Genomic DNA, 22,441 nt, shown 5'->3' on the forward strand with positions numbered 1-22,441 from the left:
GGGGCTCTTTGGGGCAAGCAGGTACGCAGGGCCTAGGGAGATGCTCTCCTCTTCTGCACCCCTTAACTTCCTCGGAGCCTCTCCTAGGAAGTCTGGACACCAGCAGGCCACAGGGACACTCCTGAGGCCTCCAAGTCCTGACCCCTTATAACTCAAAGTCCACTCTCCCTGTGCCCATCCACACTCCATCTGATCTCCCATGTTCACTCTCCCCAGATCAACTCTCCTCACATTCACTCCCCCATGTCCACTCCCCACATCTACTCCCCCACATCGCTCTTCTGTTGTTCATTCCCCCTCATCCGCTCTCCCCATGTCCACTTCCCCACATCTACTCGTCCTATATCCAAGCTCCTATCTCTGCTCCTTGCTCCCTCTGGCTCCCCTATCCAGTCTCTCCCATCCCCTCCCTCTCACATATCCCTTCCTCCCTTTCCTGCTAGATTACAAGTGCTTCAGCCCCCAGCCCTCACCATTTGGTCTGAATAGGGAAGAAGCCCTGCTCTCCCTCACCTGCTGTGGGGCTGAGAAAGGGCCTGGTCACTGGTGAATGGCCTGGGGAAGGAGCTGGCCAGGTGCCCCAGGGAGAAGCTGGCTCCTGGAGCCAACTATGGAACCCTCCTCCTCACCTGCCCCCTGATTGTAATCAATCTGATTGGATTAGAGTCAGGGCAGCCCTAATCATCTCAGAGGTCACCCAGGCTTTGCGGTGGGGTCCATGGGTCTGGCCCCCCCACTGAGGCGGCCTCATTGAACAGAGCTTAACCAGCAGGCAAGCTTAGGATAGGGGCCCAGCCTTGTGTGGGCATGTGTGCATGCATGTTTGAGCATGTGTAAGTGTGTGCAGGGTGTGTGAGGATATGAGGGAAGAGCATATGCTCATAGCTCCCGCTGTCAGCACACAGACACAGACACACACATACACACACACACACACACACACACCCTGCCACCTGCATAGCCTGGGGCTGGACCCACAGAACATGCTGGCGGGAAGGTGGGGTTGGGTGACAGAAGTGAGCCCTAGCTTGGGACAAGTGCCCCCTCCTGCTTGCAAGGCAGCAGGACAATTTAGCATGCATTGTAGGGCAAAAAGCATCTGAAGAATTTCTGAGTGCATGGAGGCTGGCGCAGGATTGCTGCTTATCTGCTCCCCACCCCTGGCAGGGCTCGGGCACCTGAAGGGCCTGCTTTCCCCAGAGCTGGCCAACACCCCCTCTTGACTTATGAGGTGAAGGAGTGGGGAGGCCTCCAGGCAAGAAAGACAGGTCTCAGAGCTAGGAGCCTCAGCAGACACCCTGAAGTAGGAGAGACCCTCATGTGAGCTCTCCCCTCCCATACACCTGCTGGGAAGCACGGTGCATGTGGCCCGCCTAAGGTCCGAGCGTGAGGGGGAGTCCCTGTGACACATGGCTTTGCAGGGGGCTGGGCTCCCAGCCAGGTGGGGCACTTCACCTGAAAGCAATGGAAGGCCCCCAGCTGCATCCTCCAGTGACACTGGGCACTGGGCTGCGTCTATTCATGCGTCCTGTGCCTTTGGTGCCAGCAGGGCCGGGAGCCTATCACTTCAGGGTACTGATCAGTTCCCCCAGGACCCCTCAGCCCCTCAAGCAAGGTCAGGGAAGGTCAATCAAGTTCTCAGCAGGTGTGTGCCCAGACCCCAATCTTTCCTGTTCTCCTTGTGGGCTGAGCTAAGGAGGAGTAGGAGGGGGGCAGCATGCCCCGTCCCCTCCCTGGCAGAGCCCTTTTCCTGGACTTGCTCCAAGAGGTGGTCTGCTGCCTCCCTGGGAGGGCTGGGTGCAGGCACGAGCTGGGCTCAGTGCTCAGGAGAGGCCTGAATAGGAGGCCCTCGACGGGATCAGTGCCCCCAATCCAGGTCGCAACCTTTGACCCTCATGAGAAAGTGTTTCTGTGCTGGGTGGTGGGGGCTCCCCCGTATATCATTAACTCTTCCCAGCGGGAGGGGGTGAAGGCGCCAGAGAAACTCTAGGACACCCTGCCGCGCCCGGCTCAGAGCACAATGCGCCCACCAGGACGACAAGATTAGCCACAGAGAAAAGTGAAAATGCTGCTGGATTCACACGCCCGAGGGCCATGTTCGGCGTGTGAACAGCGCTCCCCGCACATACCTCCCGGTTGCTATGACCAGCTTGCCATGGCCTAATCGCCGACGAGGGGGAAATTCATATAAAATATCACAGGCCATTGTGGGCCTAATGCGGCATGACAGTGGCTCACAAAGCCAAATTCATTAGCCCCAGCAGGCAATCGGAGGGCACTGGCCGTGCCGGAGGGGCGGTGTCAGAGGCCACTGCCTTGGCCACAGTGGGGTGCCGGCCGAATTCCACTCTCAGGTGGTTTCAGGATGCAGTATTACCAGATGCCATCAAGACACACACACCCCCCCGCCCTCCATTGCCCACCTCACTCTGGGACCAGGGAGGGTAGGCATTGTGGAAGGGGAGGCACTGGCCAGCCAGGTCCAGCAGAGCCCGTCCTGGGGCATTGATTGAGGGAAGGTGCCTACCTACTGAATGCTCTAGGAGTGACCTGGGCTGCCACCTGCAAAGTGGCCAAGTAGCCCCCAAGGCACCTGGGAAGGTGTGTGGGGGGGGGCAGACAGAGAAGGAGGCTGGGGTACAGATGGTTGAGGGCACTCCAGTTCTCTCTGTGATGCACCAGTGATGATCTATAGTAGGGGTGTCGAACTCAATCAGAGAAGGGGCCAAAATCTAAAATCCAGCCTAAATCGCGGGCCGAATGGTTTACTGAACAGTCATAAACTGTCATTGTGATGGAAACGCAGCGGAGTGCAGTGCAGTGATGACAGCGCGGTGCGGGCCACATTGCAAGGCCTGGAGGGACGGATTTGGCCCACGGGCCTTGTGTTTGACACATGTGATCTATAGGCAGGCAAGGGCCAAGTGACCCTCAGAGGCCTGAAGGTCAGCACTGACCTGAGGAGAGATGGAGCCCGTGGTGGAGAGAGCTGCACCCAGGTAAGGTCGGATGTCAGCCAAGAAGAGACTCTAGCAAACAGGTCCTGCAGCTTCTAGGGAGTTCATACCCCACCCTGTCTTTGGCTGAGTCCCTGCCTGGCCACCAGGTGACAATAGACAGGCCTCTGAGTTCCAGAAGTCAGTTACCAAGGGCCTGGCTTCACGTACGGACCCAGCCAGAGATAAACAGCCCACCCGGGGACCCAGGGCAGGGAGGTTGTGTTAGGGACCCTCATGTGAGCGCCTCCCCTCCCACACACCTTCAGGGTCTTACAAATCTGAGGCCGCAATGGAGACTGGGGGCTCATCCCAGGAGCCCTTCCTCCATCCAGCATTAGCACCCTACAGCTGGGGAATCACCTGGGATCTTTTATAGATGTAGATGTCTCCAAGAACTGTGGCCACAGGGCTTGGGTGACCTTGTCCCTGCAGAACTTCCCAAAGAGACCACCTAGTGAACCCCACAGACAGAGTGTCCCAAGAGTTTCAGCTTACTGTTCAGAGATCACATTTGAACGGTCCCCTTCCAGGAACCTCCACTGCCTGGAGTTACCCTTGTCCCTCAGAAAGGCCAGTACAGTGTCTCCTCAGGCCAACGGCTCATCCCAGGAACCCCTCCTCCGCGTCCAGTATTAGTGCCCCTCAGCCTTCCCCTCCCAGGAGAGGACAGGCAGGCATTCCCTCACCCCACCGTGGCAATGGGATGTGGGCCCAGTGGGGTAGGTGGAGTCCCCGCCTCTTTAAGGCTGCAACCACAGAAACAGCCTGGTGGGGTCTCAGGACCCCTTGCTGGGGGTGCAGAAGCCTCTTCCAGGACTTCTGTCTGGGGTATGTACTCCCTGCTGGGCAGCCTAGGGCCAGTGGCTGACCTGCTCTGAACCTCCACATGCTGCTGGGGCTGACTAGGGCACCCCTTTTCCTGTCTGGGCTGGTTCTCTCATTCATGATAAAGGATTCAGGGTCCAGGGCAAGTTGGCCTTCAGGCTGTGCCTCCCTATCAGTCTGACTGAAATGATGAAATGGCCCCCTGGGTGACCTCCCCAAGGGAAGGTCAGCTCAGAGACAGAGCCTTTTGTCCACCATGAACACAGGTGGTACTCAATGAATAGGTGCCAGCCGACCAGCTTCATGGTGAAATATGAAAAACAAGATCCTTAGAATAATTTTTTGGAACTTTCCTCAACATATAGGACTTTAAAAATATGGCCTTTTTGATGTTAAAAAGTCCTTTTCCGAAATTATGATAGTCATTGTTTAAATGTTTTGCCCTCTCATGAAAAAGTAATAATATTTGGCAGTACTCGTTCAGTCCACAAATGATCTCTGACACTTGACAAGCCCCTGAAAACAAAGGAATTGCCAAGATCCTTTTAGTTCTAAGTTCTGGGAGGTGGAGTCATTGCCAAAGCCCATCTCGGAAGAGACACTTGGGTCCTCACCCCTAAGGCTGCACTGGTAGCTGTGATGGGCTCCTCTTCTTGCCCTCCTCCAGATGCCCAGTTCTTACCACACAGGACTTCCTCCTCCGCACCAGACTCTACCCATCCATCCACCATCCATCCATCATCTCTCCACCTATCCATTCACCTATCTACCCACTCACCCACCCATGTATTCTCTATGTACCATCTACTAGCCATCTGTCCATCTATCCATCCATTCATCCATTCATTCATCCATCCATCCACCCATCCACCGTCCCATCTATCCCAAAGCTCCTGTTGCCAAGCCTACTTCTCATATTGCCTTATCCCCCCTGCTCTCTTCCTCATGAACTGTAAGCTCCCAAAGGCAAATGACAGCCCAAAGCAGAGAACCTGACTTGCAGCAGCAGAGCCTACTACTAATGGCATGGAAGGATTCCTCTGGTTCACCCTCCTCTTCCCCAGTACAAAGATTCTCTCATAGGACCATCGGCCAGTCATTCAGCTTCTGCTTAATTATCACTTGGATAGGCAGCTCTTTCAACTTTTGGAAGCCTGGGCTGTTAGAGACTTCATCACGTGGAGCAGCAATCCACTTTCATATTTCTTACCTTGGCTTTTGAGAATGGAACCTTGCATCTTATTTATCTCATATTCCTAGTTCTGAATTTAATGCATGTCTCATTATAGACTCGCAGATACTAGATGGATGAAAGGATTGATGGATAGACAGAAGATGGATAGATGGTGGATGGATGGTAGATGGATGGATGGATGGATGGATGGATGGATGGGAGATGGATGGAAGGAAGGATAAATCATTGGTATTTTGCATGAACTCAGTAAATAATTGCTAATGAGACAACATTAAGTTGGGAAGATGGTTTCCTGGTGGAAGATGCTTGTCTTACAGAGCAGCTTTGTCTGATCGCAGTGTGGGACTGAGTCTTGGGCCTGAAGGGAGCAGGCCTGATGTAGCTCAAGAAATTATCCAGGCTCTTCCCCAGAGACAGGGCAAACTGGAAGTATTGGTCCTTAAGCAGCTCCTCCCACAACAGCCTGTGTCTCCTCCTTTTCTCTTAACCTTGCACAGCCCACTGGGAAAAAGGCACTTTGCTGGTGAAGGAGGTGCCTTCCCAGGGCAGGATGGCTCCCCATCCCTTCCTCAGGAGCCGCTATGTTGTGTAAACAGAAGCAGGAAAGTCTGCAGAAGCTGCTGCCCAAGGATAACAACTTGGCTGCGACTGTGGCAGCCAATGAGCTCCAGACCCTTGTCACCCATGACCTCAGGGAAGCTTGCACCCCTCCTCTGTAAACGGAGGCCATTCTGGCCACGGGTCATAGCCTTTGTGTTCAGATCCCTGTGGAAATCTGATCAAGGCAATGGGTCCTCGAGTCAGAAATCAGCACAAGTTTTCAGACATGCGCTGTCATTCCTGCTTACGGTTTCAGGAGGGTCATGAACCCCCACAAGCCTCCCTATTGCTCCTGGGTTAAAGTCACATGGGCATTCTAGGATCTTCTGTCTGCATGGCCTCGGTGCATTTTAACTTTTTTTATGGAGATAAGTGTCGACTTATAGAAACATTGCAAGAGTGAGTCCAAATTCACTCCCAGGCCTCTCTCAGGGCTGACCTAGCACAAACCAGGTGCGTCCATCAAAATTAAGTTATATCACCATTAACTAAGCTTCAGATTTTTACCAGGTTTCACCCATTTTTTTCCACCAATGTTCCTTTTTTGTCCAAGATCTTATGCTGGCCCTTGTCCTTTGTGCCCTCGAGACTGGAAGGAGCCTGCTCAGGCCTCTGGGTCTCCTGGTAATTAGAAAAAGGTGATACATCCTTGGCAGGAATGCCTTGAAAGCAGCCCTGGCCATTTTTGCTCAGTGCTTAGAGCATCTGCCTGTGGACCGAAAGGTCTCATGTTCAATTCCAGGCAAGGGCATGTACCTTAGTTTCAGGTTCCCCAGCCCCAGTGGGGGCGCATGCAGGATGCAGCCAATCAATGTGCCTCTCTCACATGGATGTTTCTCTCCCCCACCTCCCTCCCTTCCTCTCTTTCTAGAAATCAATGGAAAAAATGTCCTCAGGTAAAAAAAAAAAAAAAAAAAAAAAAAAAAAAAAAAAAAAAAAAGAATGCCTTGAGAGCAATGGGATGTCCTCAGAGCACTGTCTGGGGAGTTGCATGGTGCAGGAACCATTTGTGATCTGTCCCATTGCTATGGCAACCTCAGTCCCTCTGGTGAGAGGGGCCTACCCAGCTCCTCCAGTGCAGCCTCAGTCTTTCTTGGTGCCAGGTCAGTATTGCGGGGAACTGCTCAGGCCTATCTTGACCTTTAAAATGGACTTCCTTTGCCAAAACAAACCATAGCACCTTTTTCTGAAACATAAGGCAGAGGCTTCTTTTCTCCGTTGGTGAAGTGAAGGCTGCTCCATGGATGGCATCCTCGGCTGGCAGGCTTTTGTCAGGGGAGAGGTCTTCTCATCTGGCAGAAGGGGAAATTGAGGCCACGGTGGGGGCGGGGGGAGCGTGTGCAGGATTGCACAGCTAGCTGGTGACAGAGCTGGGCAAAAATGAGTTCTTTTTCGTCCAAGCTCAAGGGGAAGCTCCCCAACCCTCCACCCACCCCACACGCCCTTTCCCTCAAGTGTGTCTGGAGGCCCTGGCTGCTTGCCCAAGGTTAATAAGCAGGGATCTCCAAGCTTCTGTTGAGAGCTGTGGGGCAAGGCCTTTGCTCTCCCTTGTCTTCAGAGGAGAGAGGGGCTAGCATGGAGGGAGGAGGCAGAGGCAGAGCAGGGTCCTCCTGTAGGAACCTGCCCTGAGCTCCCTGGGCTGAAAGGCCATTCTGCTGGGGTTGCAGGAGGGTATTCAGACCTTGGCAGCCAGGCCTTCATCCAGCTGAGAGTGAGAGGGTGCAGTGGAGAAAGGCACCAAGCTGTGTGTGGAGGGGCCCAGGGTGTCCAAGCCATACTGGTTCTGCCTTGTGCCCTGAGCTGCCCTGGGAGGGGTGGCCAGGAAAGCTGGCCCCCTAGGGGTCCACAAGCCATCCTAACTACAGCCCCGAACCCAGGCTATACCGGTGGGAGAGGAGCCATCTGGCTGAGTCCAGGAGAAGAGAGAAAAAGAAGAGCTGAGAGCGAGGGCCTGAGAAGGGGGAAGGAGACAGCCTGAGTTCTTGAGAATACAAACTAAGGTGGGAGCTCTGCTGAGTGCAGAGACAGGAGGGGAAGGGGCTGTTCAGCACCCTGGCCCTTATTCACTCAGATGCCTTCGGCCAGCAAGGGGCTGCTGCAGGCCTGCCTGAGAACTGATTCATCGGATTATGTAAGGACAACAGGGAGGGGGCTTCGTGAGTCTTGGGGAGGTAGCTGCCTGGCTGGTATTTGAGAAAAGGGAAGATGAGGGGAGCTACCCTGGATCTGTTCAAGGGCAAGCTGAGTGGAGAGGGTCAGAGAGTCAGACACACAGAGTAAGCCTGCCTAGAAGGGCTCAGATCAGGCTAGACCCCCTGCCTTCTCCTCAGACCAGGTCCTCACTCCTCAGGAACCATTTGTGTGATCGCCTGATTGGGAACAAAAGGTGAACAGGACACAGTCCTTGCCTCAGGGAGCTTCCAGAACAAGCGGGTAAAGGAGGGAGCTCCCATGGGGCCTAGGAGTCTGAGGGGCCAAAAACAGATCATGCCCAGACCTCATGGCCACAGGGTCCTGTCCTGTGCCCCAAAGAGTGAGGGATGGGACCAGGCAGATGCTGCATGAGCATTAGAACATCTGGAAAAACCTGAGGGAAGGGCAGTGGCTGGAGGTCAGGTAGTGGCTGACAGAACCGGGAGGACAGCACAGGGGCAGGAGTCAAGCAAGGACACAATGTCAAGAACTCAGAAGAGGCCAGGCAGAGCCAGATGGCCATTGGACAATGCACTGTGCCAGTGACCTGTGTATGTGTGTGTGCATGTGTGTACATGTGTATATGTGTGTATGGGAGTGTGTGAGAGAGCCTATGGGTGGGTCTCTGTGTGTATGTGTATATGTATATGTATATGTATATGTATATGTATATGTATATGTATGCAAGCATGTTTGTGTGTCCATGTACCTATGTGTCTGTCTCTGTGTGCATGGGTGTCTATGTGTAAGAGTATCTGCAGGGGTGTTGCAAAGGTGTTGTGTGTGGCTGTGTGGCCATGTTTATGTGAGATGAATATCTATTTGTATATATCTATGTCTGTGTGTGACAGTGTCTATGAGTATGTATATCTGTGCATGTGTGTGTGTATGTATGTGCATGCCTCTGCGTTTCTGTGTATCTACGTGTCTGTGTGCAAGGAACTATCTATGGGGGCGTGCGTGTGTGTGTACATGTGTATGAGTGTGTTTATGGGTGTGTGTGTGTATGTGTGTGTGCGTGCTTGTCGTGTGTGTGTGTGTGTGTGTGTGTGTACATCCCTATGTCTCTGTGTGTGGTACATAGTAATCAGAGAAGAAGCTGGAGGCTGAGGGTGCAGGTTCCAACCAGGAGCTCCTTCAGGTCCTGGTGGGAGATGGTGAGGGCTGGACTCCTAGGGGTGGGTGGGGGGTGAGCAGGATAGGCCTGGGTCCCCGAGACCAAAGCAGCTTTCAGTTTGGGGCAGTCCCACACTGGCAGTGGGGGGCCTTCTGGGACTTATGGCTGGGGGTGTGGCCTAGAGCTTCCCAAAAGCAGGGAGAGACAGGCCTACTCAGTTCAGAGCCCAGGAGGACACGTGTCCAGAGCCTGCACCGGGCTGTTAGAAAGTGTTGGTAAGTCTATGGAAAGAATCGCCAAAAGCAAAAGTGCAAGTGGGGCCCGGTGGCCAGTGGGAGCCAATGCAGAGGGCATGTCCTCTCGGTATCTGAGGAAATGTTCGCTTTGGGGGAACAGGTGTGTGTGGATGTGAGTGAAGCTGGGTGTGTGCATTCACGGGGTTTAGGGTACCCATGCTTGGCTGCAAACCTGGAAACAGCCTGAAACCTCTGTTTACTCCCCAGGATAGAGCCCATCTACCCATATCCTTCCCATAACAAAATCCCTGGACAGCCACACATACCTGTCTGATACCGTTGCCTGGCAAGCTTCCTCTTCCCACACTCCAGCCCTCCCCCACCGCCCCTCTACAAAGCTAATGTCACTCCCTCTGACTCAGTTTCCAAGAGGCTGCATTCAGAGGCCCAGTATCAGCCTCTGGTTAGCAGAGGCCTGGAGGCCGTCCTGGGGCAGGTGTCAGGCAGCTGCTGGGCATCCCCAGGCCTGAGCGTGTGCAGCCTGCACAGGGGGAGCGTGCACCAGGCCCTGAGGTCCTTGCAGCACCTAGAGCCGGGTGAAGGAGGGGAAAGATGTGCAGGCAGAATGGCAGCACAGGTAGCAGCATGTGGGCCAGAGCCACACCCTGGGCAGGTCATCGGGCTGCTGGAAGCTCCTACTGGGAAGTCTGGGCCAGGGAGCTGACCCCAGGGCTTTCCGGTGGCCTTGGTTCAGTTAGCATGATTATTTTGAGAAACATCGTGCTCTTTTTCCAATTACTGCTAAATAAAATTCCATTTTATACAAATGCCACAATTTTTTATGAAGGTATAATTGACATATACACTGAGTGGCCAGATTATTATGATCTCTGAACGCATAATAACCTGGCCACACAATATATATATATATATATATATATATATATATATATATATATATATATATAAATATATATATATTAGAGACCTGGTGCATGAATTCGTGCATGGGTGGGGTCCGGCCAGCCTGGCCAGAGGGAGAAGAGTCATGGGCGGTTAGCCAGCCTGCCTGTTGGTTGAACTCCTAGTAGAGGGGACATTTTGCATATTAGTCTTTTATTATATAGGATATACACTGAATGGCCAGATTATTATGCGTTCAGAGATCATAATAATCTGGCCACTCGGTGTCTATTGTATTAGTTATAGGGGTACAACATGATGATTTGGTATATTGTATATTGTGAAATGATCTCCACAATAAGTGTAACTAACATCCATCTCCTCATACAGTTACTATTTTGTGTGTGTGGTGATAACACAAGATGTATTCTTAGCAACTTCCAGGTATACAATGCAGTCACCACCCTGTATATCCATCCGATCACAGGACTCATCGTAGGCCAGAGCTGCTCATTCACGCCCCTCTCACAGACATTTGGGAGCCGCCGGTTTGGGGCTGTTACGCATAGAGCGACCCTGACATTTGCTCCTGGTCTTTGTGTCAATGCGGGCTTCCCCCAGGGGAAATACCTGGGTGATGGCTGGGGCAGGCAGTACGAGTATGTGTTTGAGAAGCTGACAAACCACTTTCGAAGGGGCGCTCCCGTGTCCCTCCAGCCAGCAGCACGCAGGGTGCTCATGTCCCTACACTTCCCCACAACCAGTGCCCTTCAGCATCATTTCTTGTGTTCCTTGGCCCTTGGTGGGCTTTCTCTGAGGAAGCTCTCCTTCTTCCTTGGGTCCTCTGGGGACAAGCACTCCCTCCCCCAGCCCTGCCCCCTGCCCACCTCACGCCTCTCTCCGCAGCCACCCGGGAGTCGGCCTTCGTGCACGCCATCGCCTCCGCTGGAGTGGCCTTTGCAGTGACACGCTCCTGCGCCGAGGGCTCCGCTGCCATCTGCGGGTGCAGCAGCCGTCACCAGGGCTCGCCAGGCCACGGCTGGAAATGGGGTGGCTGCAGCGAGGACATCGAGTTCGGTGGGATGGTGTCTCGGGAGTTCGCGGACGCGAGAGAGAATAGGCCTGATGCCCGCTCTGCGATGAACCGCCACAACAATGAGGCTGGGCGCCAGGTAAGCCCACCGCCCTGTGTCCTAGCCGTGCATCGGGGGCCCTCCGACCACTGCCCTGGGCGTCCTCGGGGACTGGGCAGTGTCTTTGACCATGGCCCTGTGTGCCTGGGGGTGCACCAGGGCGCCCTCCGACCACTGCCCTGGGCGTCCTCGGGAACTGGGCAGTGTCTTCGACCATGGCCCTGTGTGCCTGAGGATGCACCAGGGCGCGCTCCGACCACTGTCCTGTGCACTGGGGAGGGGTGTCTGGCCATGGCCCTCTGTGCCCTGGGGATGTCCCAGGGGACCCTCAGAGCATACCCCTGGTCCCTTGAGAAGTGTGGCCTGGTCTGAAACACAGTCGTGTCCAATTGCTCCACGATTGTCTGGGTATTTCCACAGAATGGCAGGTCCGCTTGTGGAGTTGGGATCACAGGAAAGGAGGGATGGGATAAAGGCCTGCCTTGCAGAAGCTCCTACACAGCCAAAGAGATGCGGCTATAGCACAGCGTGGATGCTCTGTGTGAGGGAATGTACACACATAGGGTGAACTGGCTCAGAGGACGGTCCAGACCCAGGCTGCAGTCTCAAAAAAAAAAAAAAAAAAAAAAAGACTTCTGCTGTCAGACAGTGAGCAGAGAAATGCAGAGTGATGCAGTGATCTAGCTGGGAGGAGGCCAGGAGAGCCGCCGGGCAGCCCAGGGTGAGGCTGCACATGAGTTAGTCTGGGTAGAATATGGGAAACAGAAGGAAGAGGAGAATTTGGGAGATTGGGAGACTGACAGATCAAGCTTTGAGGGCTCTGTGAGCCCTGCTAAGAAGGACTGGGTCAGAAGTTCAGTGGGAAATTGACAGAGGACTGACTGCTGATAACAGGGACTGTGTAAGGACCTGCAGGTATCCAGTCGATTTAGCAACACAAAGATGGCGCTGGCTTTGCCCAGTGGAACCAGGGGATGGCAGAGGGCTGAAGAGTGAACGGGACACTCAACTTCCAACAACAGGGACTAGGTGAGTCAGTCTCATCTTCCTGCCGAAGACAGAATAAATGCAGGATGGAAGACAAAAGGCACCCTGCTAAAAGTAAAGAATACAGTCACGTGATTTATCTGAAGGGAGGTAAAGCAGTGCAGAGGGGAAATGGGCTTTTCAATAAATGTGCTCAGTCCATTGGATCACAATATGGAAAAAATAATCTTGACCCCTACCTCACACCATATATAAATTGTAATTACAAATCCAAGTGGGAAAGGTAAAACAAGCCCAAAAAAATGCTTAGAAGAAAACCTAAGGGAGACATCTTAGGCAGAAATTTCTTAAATAGGTCAAAGAAAAATATAAAACTGTGGACCGTATTTAAATTAAGAATGTCTATTCAGCTCTAGCCGGGTTTGCTCAGTGGATAGAGCATTGGCCTGCAGACTGAAGGGTCCCAGGTTCAATTCCAGCCAAGGGCACATACCTTGGTTGTAGGCTTCTCCCTGGCGTGTGCAGGAGGCAACCAATCAATGTGTCCCACATCGATATTTCTCTCTGTCTCTCCCTGTCTCTTCCACTCTCTCTAAAAATCCATGGAAAAATATTATCAGGTGAGGATTAAAACAAAAATGTTTAAAGAAACATCTATTCATAAAAGACACTATCATGAAACTAAAAACACAACCCACACAGGAGGAAATAATATCTCCAAAAATATATGAAAGCTGTAATATAAGAACTCTACAAATTAATTTTTTAAGAAGACAGATAACCCAATAAAAAAGTTGGCTAAAACAAAGTAAAGCCACTTCACAAAAGAAAATATAGGAATGGCCAATAAGTATGTGAAAAGGTGTTCAATACCACTAGTCATCAGGGAAATGCTGTCAGAATCAGTGCCCTGGAAAGGGGGAGGACAACCACTGGAAAAGAGCATGGTGGGAGTTTCTGAGGACCTGGTGATTTGTAAAATTGTGTCATGTTTTAGATTATAACATATATACATTTTTGTATAATGCACTTCCATAAAATGGTTTTTAAATGTCACATAACTAAACTAACCATAGAGAAGGATAACCTGTCACATGAGCTGATGACACAATGGATAAGTGGTAATCAGGAGGGGGGGGGGGGACAGAAACAGGACTCTAAATACTAGAATGATTAGACACAGATTATAAACAAATATGTTCATTGGACAGACACATGCAAAAAGATGAAATTAGACCACCAATTACACCATACACAATAATAAACTCAAGATGGATAAAGGACTTAAATGTAAGGCATAAAACTATAAAAATATTAGAGGAGAACATAGGCAGTAAAATCTCAGACATCTCATGTAGCAGTAAATTTACAGATACATCTCCTAGGGCCGTGGTCGGCAAATTGCGGCTCACGAGCCACATGTGGCTCCTTGGCCACTTAAGTGTGGCTCTTCCACAAAATACCACACCCTAGGTGAGTCAGTTTTGAAGATGTGGCATTGGAAAAAATTTAAGTTTAAAAAATTTGGCTCTCAAAAGAAATTTCAATCATTGTACTGTTGATATTTGGCTCGATTGACTAATGAGTTTGCTGACCACTGTCCTAGGGCAAAGGAAACTGAGGAGAAAATAAACAAATGGGACTACATCAAAATAAATTTTAAAAACTTCTGCACAGCAAAAGAAACCACCAAAATGAAAAGGATGTTCACTGTATGGGAGAACATATTTGCCAATGATACATCTGATAAAGGGTTAATATCCAAAATATATAAAGTACTCATACAACTCAACAAAAGGAAGACAAACAACCCATTTAAAAAATGGACAGAGGACCTGAATAAACATTTCTCCAAAGTGAACATACAAATGGCCAAGAGACACATGAAAAAATTCTCAAAGTCAGTAATGGTCAGAGAAATGCAAATTAAAACCACAATGAGCTATCATCTAACATCTGTCAGAATGGCTATCATAAAAAAAAAAAATCAACAAATGACAAATGCTGGCAGAAATGTGGAGAAAAAGGAACCCTAGTACACTGCTGGTGGGAATGCAGACTGGTGCAACCATTATCGAAAAAAGTATGGAGTTTCCTCAAAAAATATGAAACTGCCATTTGACCCAGCAATCCTACTCCTGGGAATATATCCTAAAAACCCAAAAACTCCAATCAGAAAGACCATATGCACCCCTATGTTCATAGCAGCATTATTTACAATAGCTAAGATTTTTAAACAGCCCAAGTGCCCATCAATAAATGAATGGATAAAAAAGCTGTGGGACATATACACAGTGGAATACAATGCAGCTATAAAAAAGATGTATCTCTTACCCTTTGGGACAGCATGGATGACCTGGAAAATACTTTGCTAAGTGAAAAAAGCCAAACTGAGAAAGACAAATATCACATGATCTCACTTATTTTTGGAATTGAATGAGTAGAATGAATTGACCAACAAAATAAGACCTGAAGCAGAGAGGCATGGAACAGACTGACTGACAAACATCAATGTGGGGTTGGGAAAATGAGAAGAGATAAGCTAAAGAGTTTATATCCTTACTAGGGGCCCAGTGCACTAATCTGTGCACCTTGAAAGGAACTGTGGGCCACAAGGCTGTGATGGGCACAGGGGCGGATTTCAGCCCATCCTCTATGCCACCACCTGGTCCCTCCCACTGGGGTCCTGGTTCCCTGTCTGCTAGCAACCCTGCTCATGCCACTGCTCACGCACACTGATGGTGCTGGCTCCACTGCATTGCTGACAGCACAGACGACTGGGGCCAGCACCAGCAGCAGGTGCCAGAGGGGCTGACGCTATCAATGGGTACAAGTGGTGACTACTGCCCTGATTGCCTCTCAGGAGCAAGGGGCGGGGGGGTGAGTGGAGAAGCCCTCAGGGGTGATCAGGACCAGTGCCAGGCACCAGCAATGAGTATGAGTGGCAGTTCTGGCTTCAGCTGCAGGTGTAAGGGGCGGCTGCCAGCTCCAATCACCCCTCAGGAGCAGAGGGAGGTGGAGAAACCCTGAGGGGCAATCGAGGCCAGCAGCCAATGTTTGCACCTACTGACGGTGCCGAGTGATTGAGGCTGGTGCTGGGTGCCAGCAGTGGGTGCGAGCAGGGCTGACACCAGCAGCAGGTGCAAGCACCAGGCAGGACCACAGGAGCAAAGAATTTTCAGTAACCACCAAAGGCTCACCCCAATGGCAACAACTGGCACCTGCCTTGGTCTGGTGCCCCTACTCACCTGCTTCACCATTCCACCACAGCCAACGCCTGCCATGTTCCATGCACACCCCTGGTGGTCAGCGCATGCCATAGCGACTGGTTGTTTGGTTGTCCTACCATTCAGTCTATTCGCATGTTAGGGTTTTATATAAATAGATAGGCATAGCCCATGGACACAAGCAATTATGTAGGGCAGACATGGAGAAATAGGGACTGGCAGGATGGAAGTAAAGTGGGGGAGAGTAGAGATATCTGTGATACTATCTACAATAAAAACTTTATTTTTTTAAAAAAAAAAAAAGAAAACAAAAATTTACCCTTTCAGAAATAGCATAGGAATATACTAAGAGACTTGGTTTTGGGAGGAAACCTGATGTGGATTCAAATATCGACCCTTCATTTAATAGTTATCACTTTGGGAAAGTTACTTGACCTTTTCCAAGCCTCCGTTTTCTCATCAATAATATAAGATTAATAATTATTAAAAAATGCTCACATTCATACAGCTAAAATGCAAGGTTGAACATTTCAGCAGGGAACTGGAAACTATAAAAATAATAGAGTAGATTTAGGAAAGAATCACATAAAAATTGTAGAAGTGAAGAATGAATGAGGGTTTCCAGTTAAAGACAACAAAGCCAACACAGTATTTCCCTCTGCAACCTCCTAATCACCCACTAAAATGACAATGAATAAATTTTAACACAAATAAGGCTCCTGAGAACATGAAAAACAGAAGAAGTAACAATGGCCACGAAAGTTTGAAAGCTAGAAAGCAGTTACATGAATATCCAGTGTCTTAGTAGGCCCAAGAAAGCAGAGTCTTAAGGCAGCAGACCGAAATCTGAGCAACTCAGAAATTACTAGCATCGGGTGTCTTGAGAAACAGAAGGAAATATGGGGCTGTAAACAGGAAGACTGGTTGGAAGTCTATGTTAAAAGCACTGTTTAACCCACCAGCTCTTCTGTCCAACTCTTGCACCCAGGCAACACTCCTCCTTTACCAGAAAGCTGCAAACTTCCTTTCTAAAAAGGGTAAAGCAGGGGTTGTCTGGCCTGTGGGACACAAGCACAGCTAAGGGCAAGGCCACCCAAGTGAAAAAAGTATATCTAAGTGTGCATTTTTCTTCCTAATCTCCTAATGCTGCACGGATGCCGGGTCACCCACAGGCAGGAGAGTGGAAAGTTCTGCCCTAGAAATCAGAGGGACCCAGGAGAAGAGACTTAATGTCTCCAATGAAACAGTGTGGCCAAGTCACTCTGGGGCTAGGGCTCAAGTTGGCAAGTCCCTCCCAGGCACAGGAGCTTCCAACAAGATTTTCAGTGGCCTGGTTTTATTTTATTTTATTTTATTTTATTTTATTTTATTTTATTTTATTTTATTTTTTGCCTTTTACACTCTTTTTAAAAATATATTTTTATTGATTTCAGAAAGGAAGGGAGAAGGAGAGAGAGACAGAAACATCAATGATGACAGAGAATCACTGTTGGCCGCCTCCTGTAGGCCCCCTACTGGGAATTTAGCCAGTAACTTGGGTGTGTGCCCTTGATCCAAATTGAACTTGGGACCCTTCGGTCTGCAGGCTGACGTTCTGTCCACTGAGCCAAACGGGCGAGGGCTAGTGGCCTGCTTTTAAATATAAACAGACAACCAAGGCCGCCTCCAGCAATCACAAAGGTAAAGATCAAAACAAAGAAAAAAGATGCAAACTTATGGAAAAGAGATGTTGTAAAGAGAGAAGAAAACTTCAAAAACTAGGGAGTTGAGAAAACATACTGTACCCATGAACTTGGAATAGGATGTTAATTTAAGAGAACATTGGGGATGGGGAAGAGGCCTTAGTAATTAAAAATAGGGCAGCAGAAAAAAAAAACCTCTCAGCAGAAAGGCTGGTAGATAGTTAAGACACTTGTCAACAAAGCAGAAGGGAAAAGACAGAGATGGAGACTAGGGAAGAACAGAAAATATGGAGGCTCTGTCCATGAGAGACAGTGATAAACATGAAGAGGAGGAAGTTGGCACAGAAATAAGGCAGGAAAGTTCCTGGACTGGAGATCACGGGTTTCAGACCACACAGGCCCACACAGGAAGTGACTGAAATAAGAAAGGGAGCCCCACACCAAGCTGGCAGCACAGACATGGCCCCCAAGCCGCCCAGGAAAAGATGAAGTTCACATCAAGTATCAGAGTCAGGATGGCATCAGAGTTTCCAAGAAAATATAAACGACAGAATAAAATGGGGCAGCACTCTCAGAATTCGGGGGGGGGGGGGGGGGGAAGGGGGTAGGGATGGGGGAGCTTTTAGCCAAGAAATTTTCTTAAGCCATTTTTCAACTTTCAAGTAGAAAAGATTTGTTTCCAGACAAGCACATTTCCTAAAATGGACCAGAAGACCTCTCAACAAGATGTCTCCAAGATGAGATGGATAGGACACTTGGTGTGTTTAAGTGTCTTGAAGAAGATACTTAGACAATTAAGGGAGAGCTTGAGGCTGAATCCATGATACATATATTCAAAAAGTAACAACAAAACATCTTGTAGAAAAGGATAAGTAATGGAAACGTACCACATGGCTCAATTGAACTGACATTTAACAATCCCAATACCAATAGCACTAAATATTGATCCAGCTAGAAATATGCTCTAGTTCTTAAGGTAGGAAGACGTTGGAAATGTCAGGGGCAGGGATGAGAGATCCAGAGACAATGCCAAACACAAGGTTTGTGAGAGGCACACAGCACTACGTTAGATGGTCAGGAAAGTGCTGAGGGAGAGTGGGCGCAGAACTGCTTTGTGTGTTTTTTTTATTTGAGAGAGAGAGAGAGAGAGAGAGAGAGAGAGAGAGAGAGATTGATTTGTTGTTCCACTTATTTATGGAATATGGGTCAATTCTTATACACTGAGTGGCCAGATTATTATGACCTCTGAACACATAATCTGGCCACTCAGTGTATATCCTATATAATAAAAAACTAATATACAAATTGCCCCCTTAACTAGTTCAACCAGCAGGCAGGCCAGCCAACCACCATGTCTCCTCCCCCTGGCCAGGCTAGCCGGACCCCACCCATGCATGAATTCATGTACCGGGCTACACACACACACACACACACACACACACACACACACACACACACTGAGTGGCCAGATTATTATGCGTTCAGAGATCATTATAACCTGGCCACTCAGTGTATGTGCCCTGACAGGGGATCAAACCCAAAACTTTGGCCTATGGGGATGATGCTTTAATCAACTAAGCTACCTGGCCATGGTTCCTATATTTCTTAGCACATTTTGGGAATTATTGGGCTTTTTAAAGCAGCAGTCACCAACAGGTGGTCTACGGACCACTGGTGATACATGTGGGCCGAAAGGTTGGCGACCGCTGCTTTAAAGCACAAACATCTATAACTTTGATAAAGTCAAACTAAAACAAGAGACTGAGGGTGCAGAGGAGAAAGCATCTGCTCCTGTTTGGAAAAGCTTGGCCACGAAAGGAAAGAGGGTGGAGATTGGACAGAAATGAACTGGTATGGGGGCAACTAACAAGTGCCCAGAAAAAGTGCCGGTATGCGAGGAAGAGCTGAAACAGAAGGGAGATGGGGATGGGACAGGGAAGGATCTGGATGCAGAGCCCAGCATCATCCAGTGGGAGGGCCATAGGTACCACATTTTCTAGTAGCCACATATCAAAAGAAAACAGCGACACTAATTTTAATACTAAATTTTATTCAACCCACTATACCCAGCATGCTGCCATTTCAGTAATGCAATCAATACTAAAATCATGCATGAGATCTTTTACATTCTCTTCTTGTACAAAGTCTGAGGACTGACAGTGTACGGTCTGCACACCCAGCACTTCTCCGTTTGGACCAGCCTCGCCTCCCGGGCTCTTGGGAGGTGGTGACCACCACAGTGGGCAAGGCAACCTTAGGTCTGATGAAGTCACCCACCTTCACCTCTTTCCCAAAGAGAACCTGGGGGTCCCACAGGAAGTAACACACACACCACTTGGCCAGGCCCTGTAGGTTGTCCACCCCTAGGCCTCCACAACTTGGTGCCCTGCACTGCCTCGCTCCTCCTCTTCCCAACCCCCTACAGTCCAAGATCCCAGCTTCCTGGGGCCTGAAGATGCCCAATGCAAGCCACACTCAGGTAGCTCTCAGTCTTGCCACCAGCCGCCCTATACCTCCGGGGCCTCGATCCTGGGTTCTCCAGGTTAGAATTAACACCTTCCTTCTTCCTGTCTGCACTTACATTACCTCCTTACAGCCCCGGCCTTCCTTCACTCTGTCACAGATGCCCAAGACTTAGAGCCAGCCTAGGAGAGAGCTCCATGGCCCTGGCCTCCTACTCTACCCACTTCCACCCCGCGCACCGCGGGATCTTGGGGTCGGCCACGGGAGCACATAGGAGGGAATGGCACTGCAGGTCCCTGGAGCGGGCACGGTTGCTTGGTGGAGCAGGCAGGGGGGCTGGGTTTGCCCGAGGAGCCCGGGGCGGGGGCGGCAGGCCAGGAGCAGGGTCCTGGGAAACGGCACCCGGCACCGCGCAGTGCGAGGGCCCTGACGCCCCGCCCGCGCTCCCACAGGCCATCGCGAGCCACATGCACCTCAAGTGCAAGTGCCACGGGCTGTCGGGCAGCTGCGAGGTGAAGACCTGCTGGTGGTCGCAGCCCGACTTCCGCGCCATCGGCGACTTCCTGAAGGACAAGTACGACAGCGCCTCGGAGATGGTGGTGGAGAAGCACCGCGAGTCGCGCGGCTGGGTGGAGACGCTGCGGCCGCGCTACACCTACTTCAAGGCGCCCACGGAGCGCGACCTGGTCTACTACGAGGCCTCGCCCAACTTCTGCGAGCCCAACCGCGAGACCGGCTCCTTCGGCACGCGCGACCGCGCCTGCAACGTGAGCTCGCCGGGCATCGACGGCTGCGACCTGCTGTGCTGCGGCCGCGGCCACAACGCGCGCGCCGAGCGGCGCCGGGAGAAGTGCCGCTGCGTCTTCCACTGGTGCTGCTACGTGAGCTGCCAGGAGTGCGCGCGCGTCTACGACGTGCACACCTGCAAGTAGGCGGGCCCGCCGCCGGCCTCCCGACGGGGCTCCTCCCGGATGGGGCGGGGCTCGGGCTGAGGCTTTCGGAGGAGGGCGGGGTCCCATCTAGCGGGGAATCCCGCCCTGCCACCTCCTCCTGGCAGCCCCCTGGTAAGCTTCCATCCGACCCCACTCTTCTATGTAGAGCAGCTCTCCTAACAAACAGCGGTCGAGACCCCTGTCTCCCAGCCTCTTCCTCTGAAGGCTGGGGACCAGGGGCCTCCCAGGTCCGGTGCTCTGGAAAGGCCTGACATCTGCCCGCGCTCCCAACCAATCCCACGGAGAGAGCCCACGCCTTGCAGAGCCCCAAGAGCCGGCTGGACCTGGGGGAAGGAGGGGCTTGGCGGCAGAGGCGAGCAGGAGGCTGGGCCCCGAAACCTGGCTCTGCCCGGGCTGTCGTGTGTGAGGCTATCAGACATCAGGCGCTCTTCCCCGGACTGTTACTGCTGCTGCCCAAGCCCTGGCTGGGACAGCCCACTGTGAGGCCCTTCCACCTCCCTTCTCAGGTCTTCCACCTGCACTCCATCCACAGGAGAGGAGCACAGCCTTCTGTCCCAGCCCTACCCAGCCTCCCTCTGGGCCTCAGCACCTCCCCCGCCTTCCTCATCATCTGCCCAGGACTGCTGGCCTGCACCCCCCCAAACCCCTGCTCCCCCCGCCCCCCCCCCAGCTCCATCATCCTGCCTTGGAAGCTCACTCGGGGTAGGGTTGGGTTGTTTGGGAGGTTTTCGTAGGAGGAGTCACACCTGGGGGCTGCAGAGGACCCTCAGCCCCCAGAGGAGTGGTGTCCCCTGGCAGCCCCGGTAGTTAGGACTGACCCGTAGGGCTCCTGCTGCAGCTATGGTGTGCCAGGCTGGCCACATTGGCCACTGTCCTGGAGCACCTTCTGACTAATCCACCCAGCCCAGGAAGTACTGGCTTCTGGACCCCTCAGCCAATGCCCAGGCCAGGCCTCTTCTCACTCAGACTCTGCCACTGTGAACTCCCCCAGTCCCCAGGCAGGGGGTGGAGGCCAGCCAGAGACGGATGGCTGCATGCCTCCGAGGACAAGACCTTCCTCTGCCTTGAATTTTGTGTTTTTGGTTTTAATTTTATTTCTGATGCTGCTATATTCACCATACACTGGAGCTGATCAAACAGATGTGTTGTTGTTTTTTCCCTTTTCTTTCTATGAAAGAAATATTTGAGTCATAGCTTGTGAGTTTCAAACAATGGGGAAGTAAAAGACAAAAAAAAAAAAAACCCACAAAAAGCAGAAACAACCAAACGCTGTGGATTGTGCTGGATTTCTGGTGGTTGGATCGGTGGTGACCTCTGGGACAGAAGACCCCCATGGGCCGGGGAGGAGGCAGTCAGCGTGCACCTCGGAGACGCCTGGGGTCTTGGAGCTGGCACCCAGAGGCCAGAATTCCAGAGGAAAGAGGGACCGTCATGCCAAGGAAAAGAGGGCACACAGCCAGTGGTGCTGAGGTCTGGGGCAGGCGAACTAGACCCAGCAGAAGGCTCCGGTGAGGTGCAGGGAGGAGGCGGAAGCCTGCCTGCTGCAGGGGTGGTGCAATGCAGGGAGCAGGTTGGAGGCCCCACGAAAGTCAGTGTAGCAGTGGGACATCCAAAAGCCACTTCCCCAAATGCCATGACGCTCGGCTGACGTTGCAGTGCAGGCTTTGTGGCTGCGCCCGCTGGGTTTGGGGACATGGCCTCTGTGCGGGGTCCCCAATGTGGCCCACCAAGGGTGTTACAGGAGCCCAGCCTGTCTGGGAGGGCAGAGACAGTCCTTCCACCAGAGGTTTGCCCAGCTGAGGCCTGGCAGTGGCCTGGTCCACCCTCACCAGGCCTATGCAGAGCAGCCCTGGGTGGGGCCTCTGGAAACTGGAAGGGGGTAGGGGGCTCCCCCAGGGCCACACCTTCGCTTCTCCAAGCTGGGTGCA

General features: G+C 51.6%; 1 protein-coding gene and 1 long non-coding RNA gene across 2 annotated transcripts in view; one reads left to right on the plus strand and one right to left on the minus strand.

Annotated features, from left to right (window-relative positions):
- Positions 1-21,780, plus strand: part of WNT3A (Wnt family member 3A) — a 48,198-nt gene extending 26,418 nt beyond the window's left edge. Inside the window, exons 3-4 of the mRNA XM_036450615.2 lie at positions 10,975-11,240; positions 20,013-21,780. Of these exons, the coding sequence (XP_036306508.1) occupies positions 10,975-11,240; positions 20,013-20,492 (746 nt within the window). The 3' untranslated portion in view covers positions 20,493-21,780. The remainder of the gene's footprint in view (positions 1-10,974; positions 11,241-20,012) is intronic.
- LOC123652894 lies at positions 9,084-19,863 on the minus strand. Its single transcript, XR_006742446.1, has 3 exons — positions 19,256-19,863; positions 13,652-13,657; positions 9,084-9,094 (listed from the first exon to the last, which is right to left on the minus strand). It is a non-coding gene; the product is annotated as an uncharacterized LOC123652894 (long non-coding RNA).
- Positions 21,781-22,441: the final 661 nt, after the last annotated feature.

Source organism: Pipistrellus kuhlii, unplaced genomic scaffold (assembly GCF_014108245.1).
Source record: "Pipistrellus kuhlii isolate mPipKuh1 unplaced genomic scaffold, mPipKuh1.p scaffold_m20_p_21, whole genome shotgun sequence".
Lineage (NCBI taxonomy): Eukaryota > Metazoa > Chordata > Mammalia > Chiroptera > Vespertilionidae > Pipistrellus > Pipistrellus kuhlii.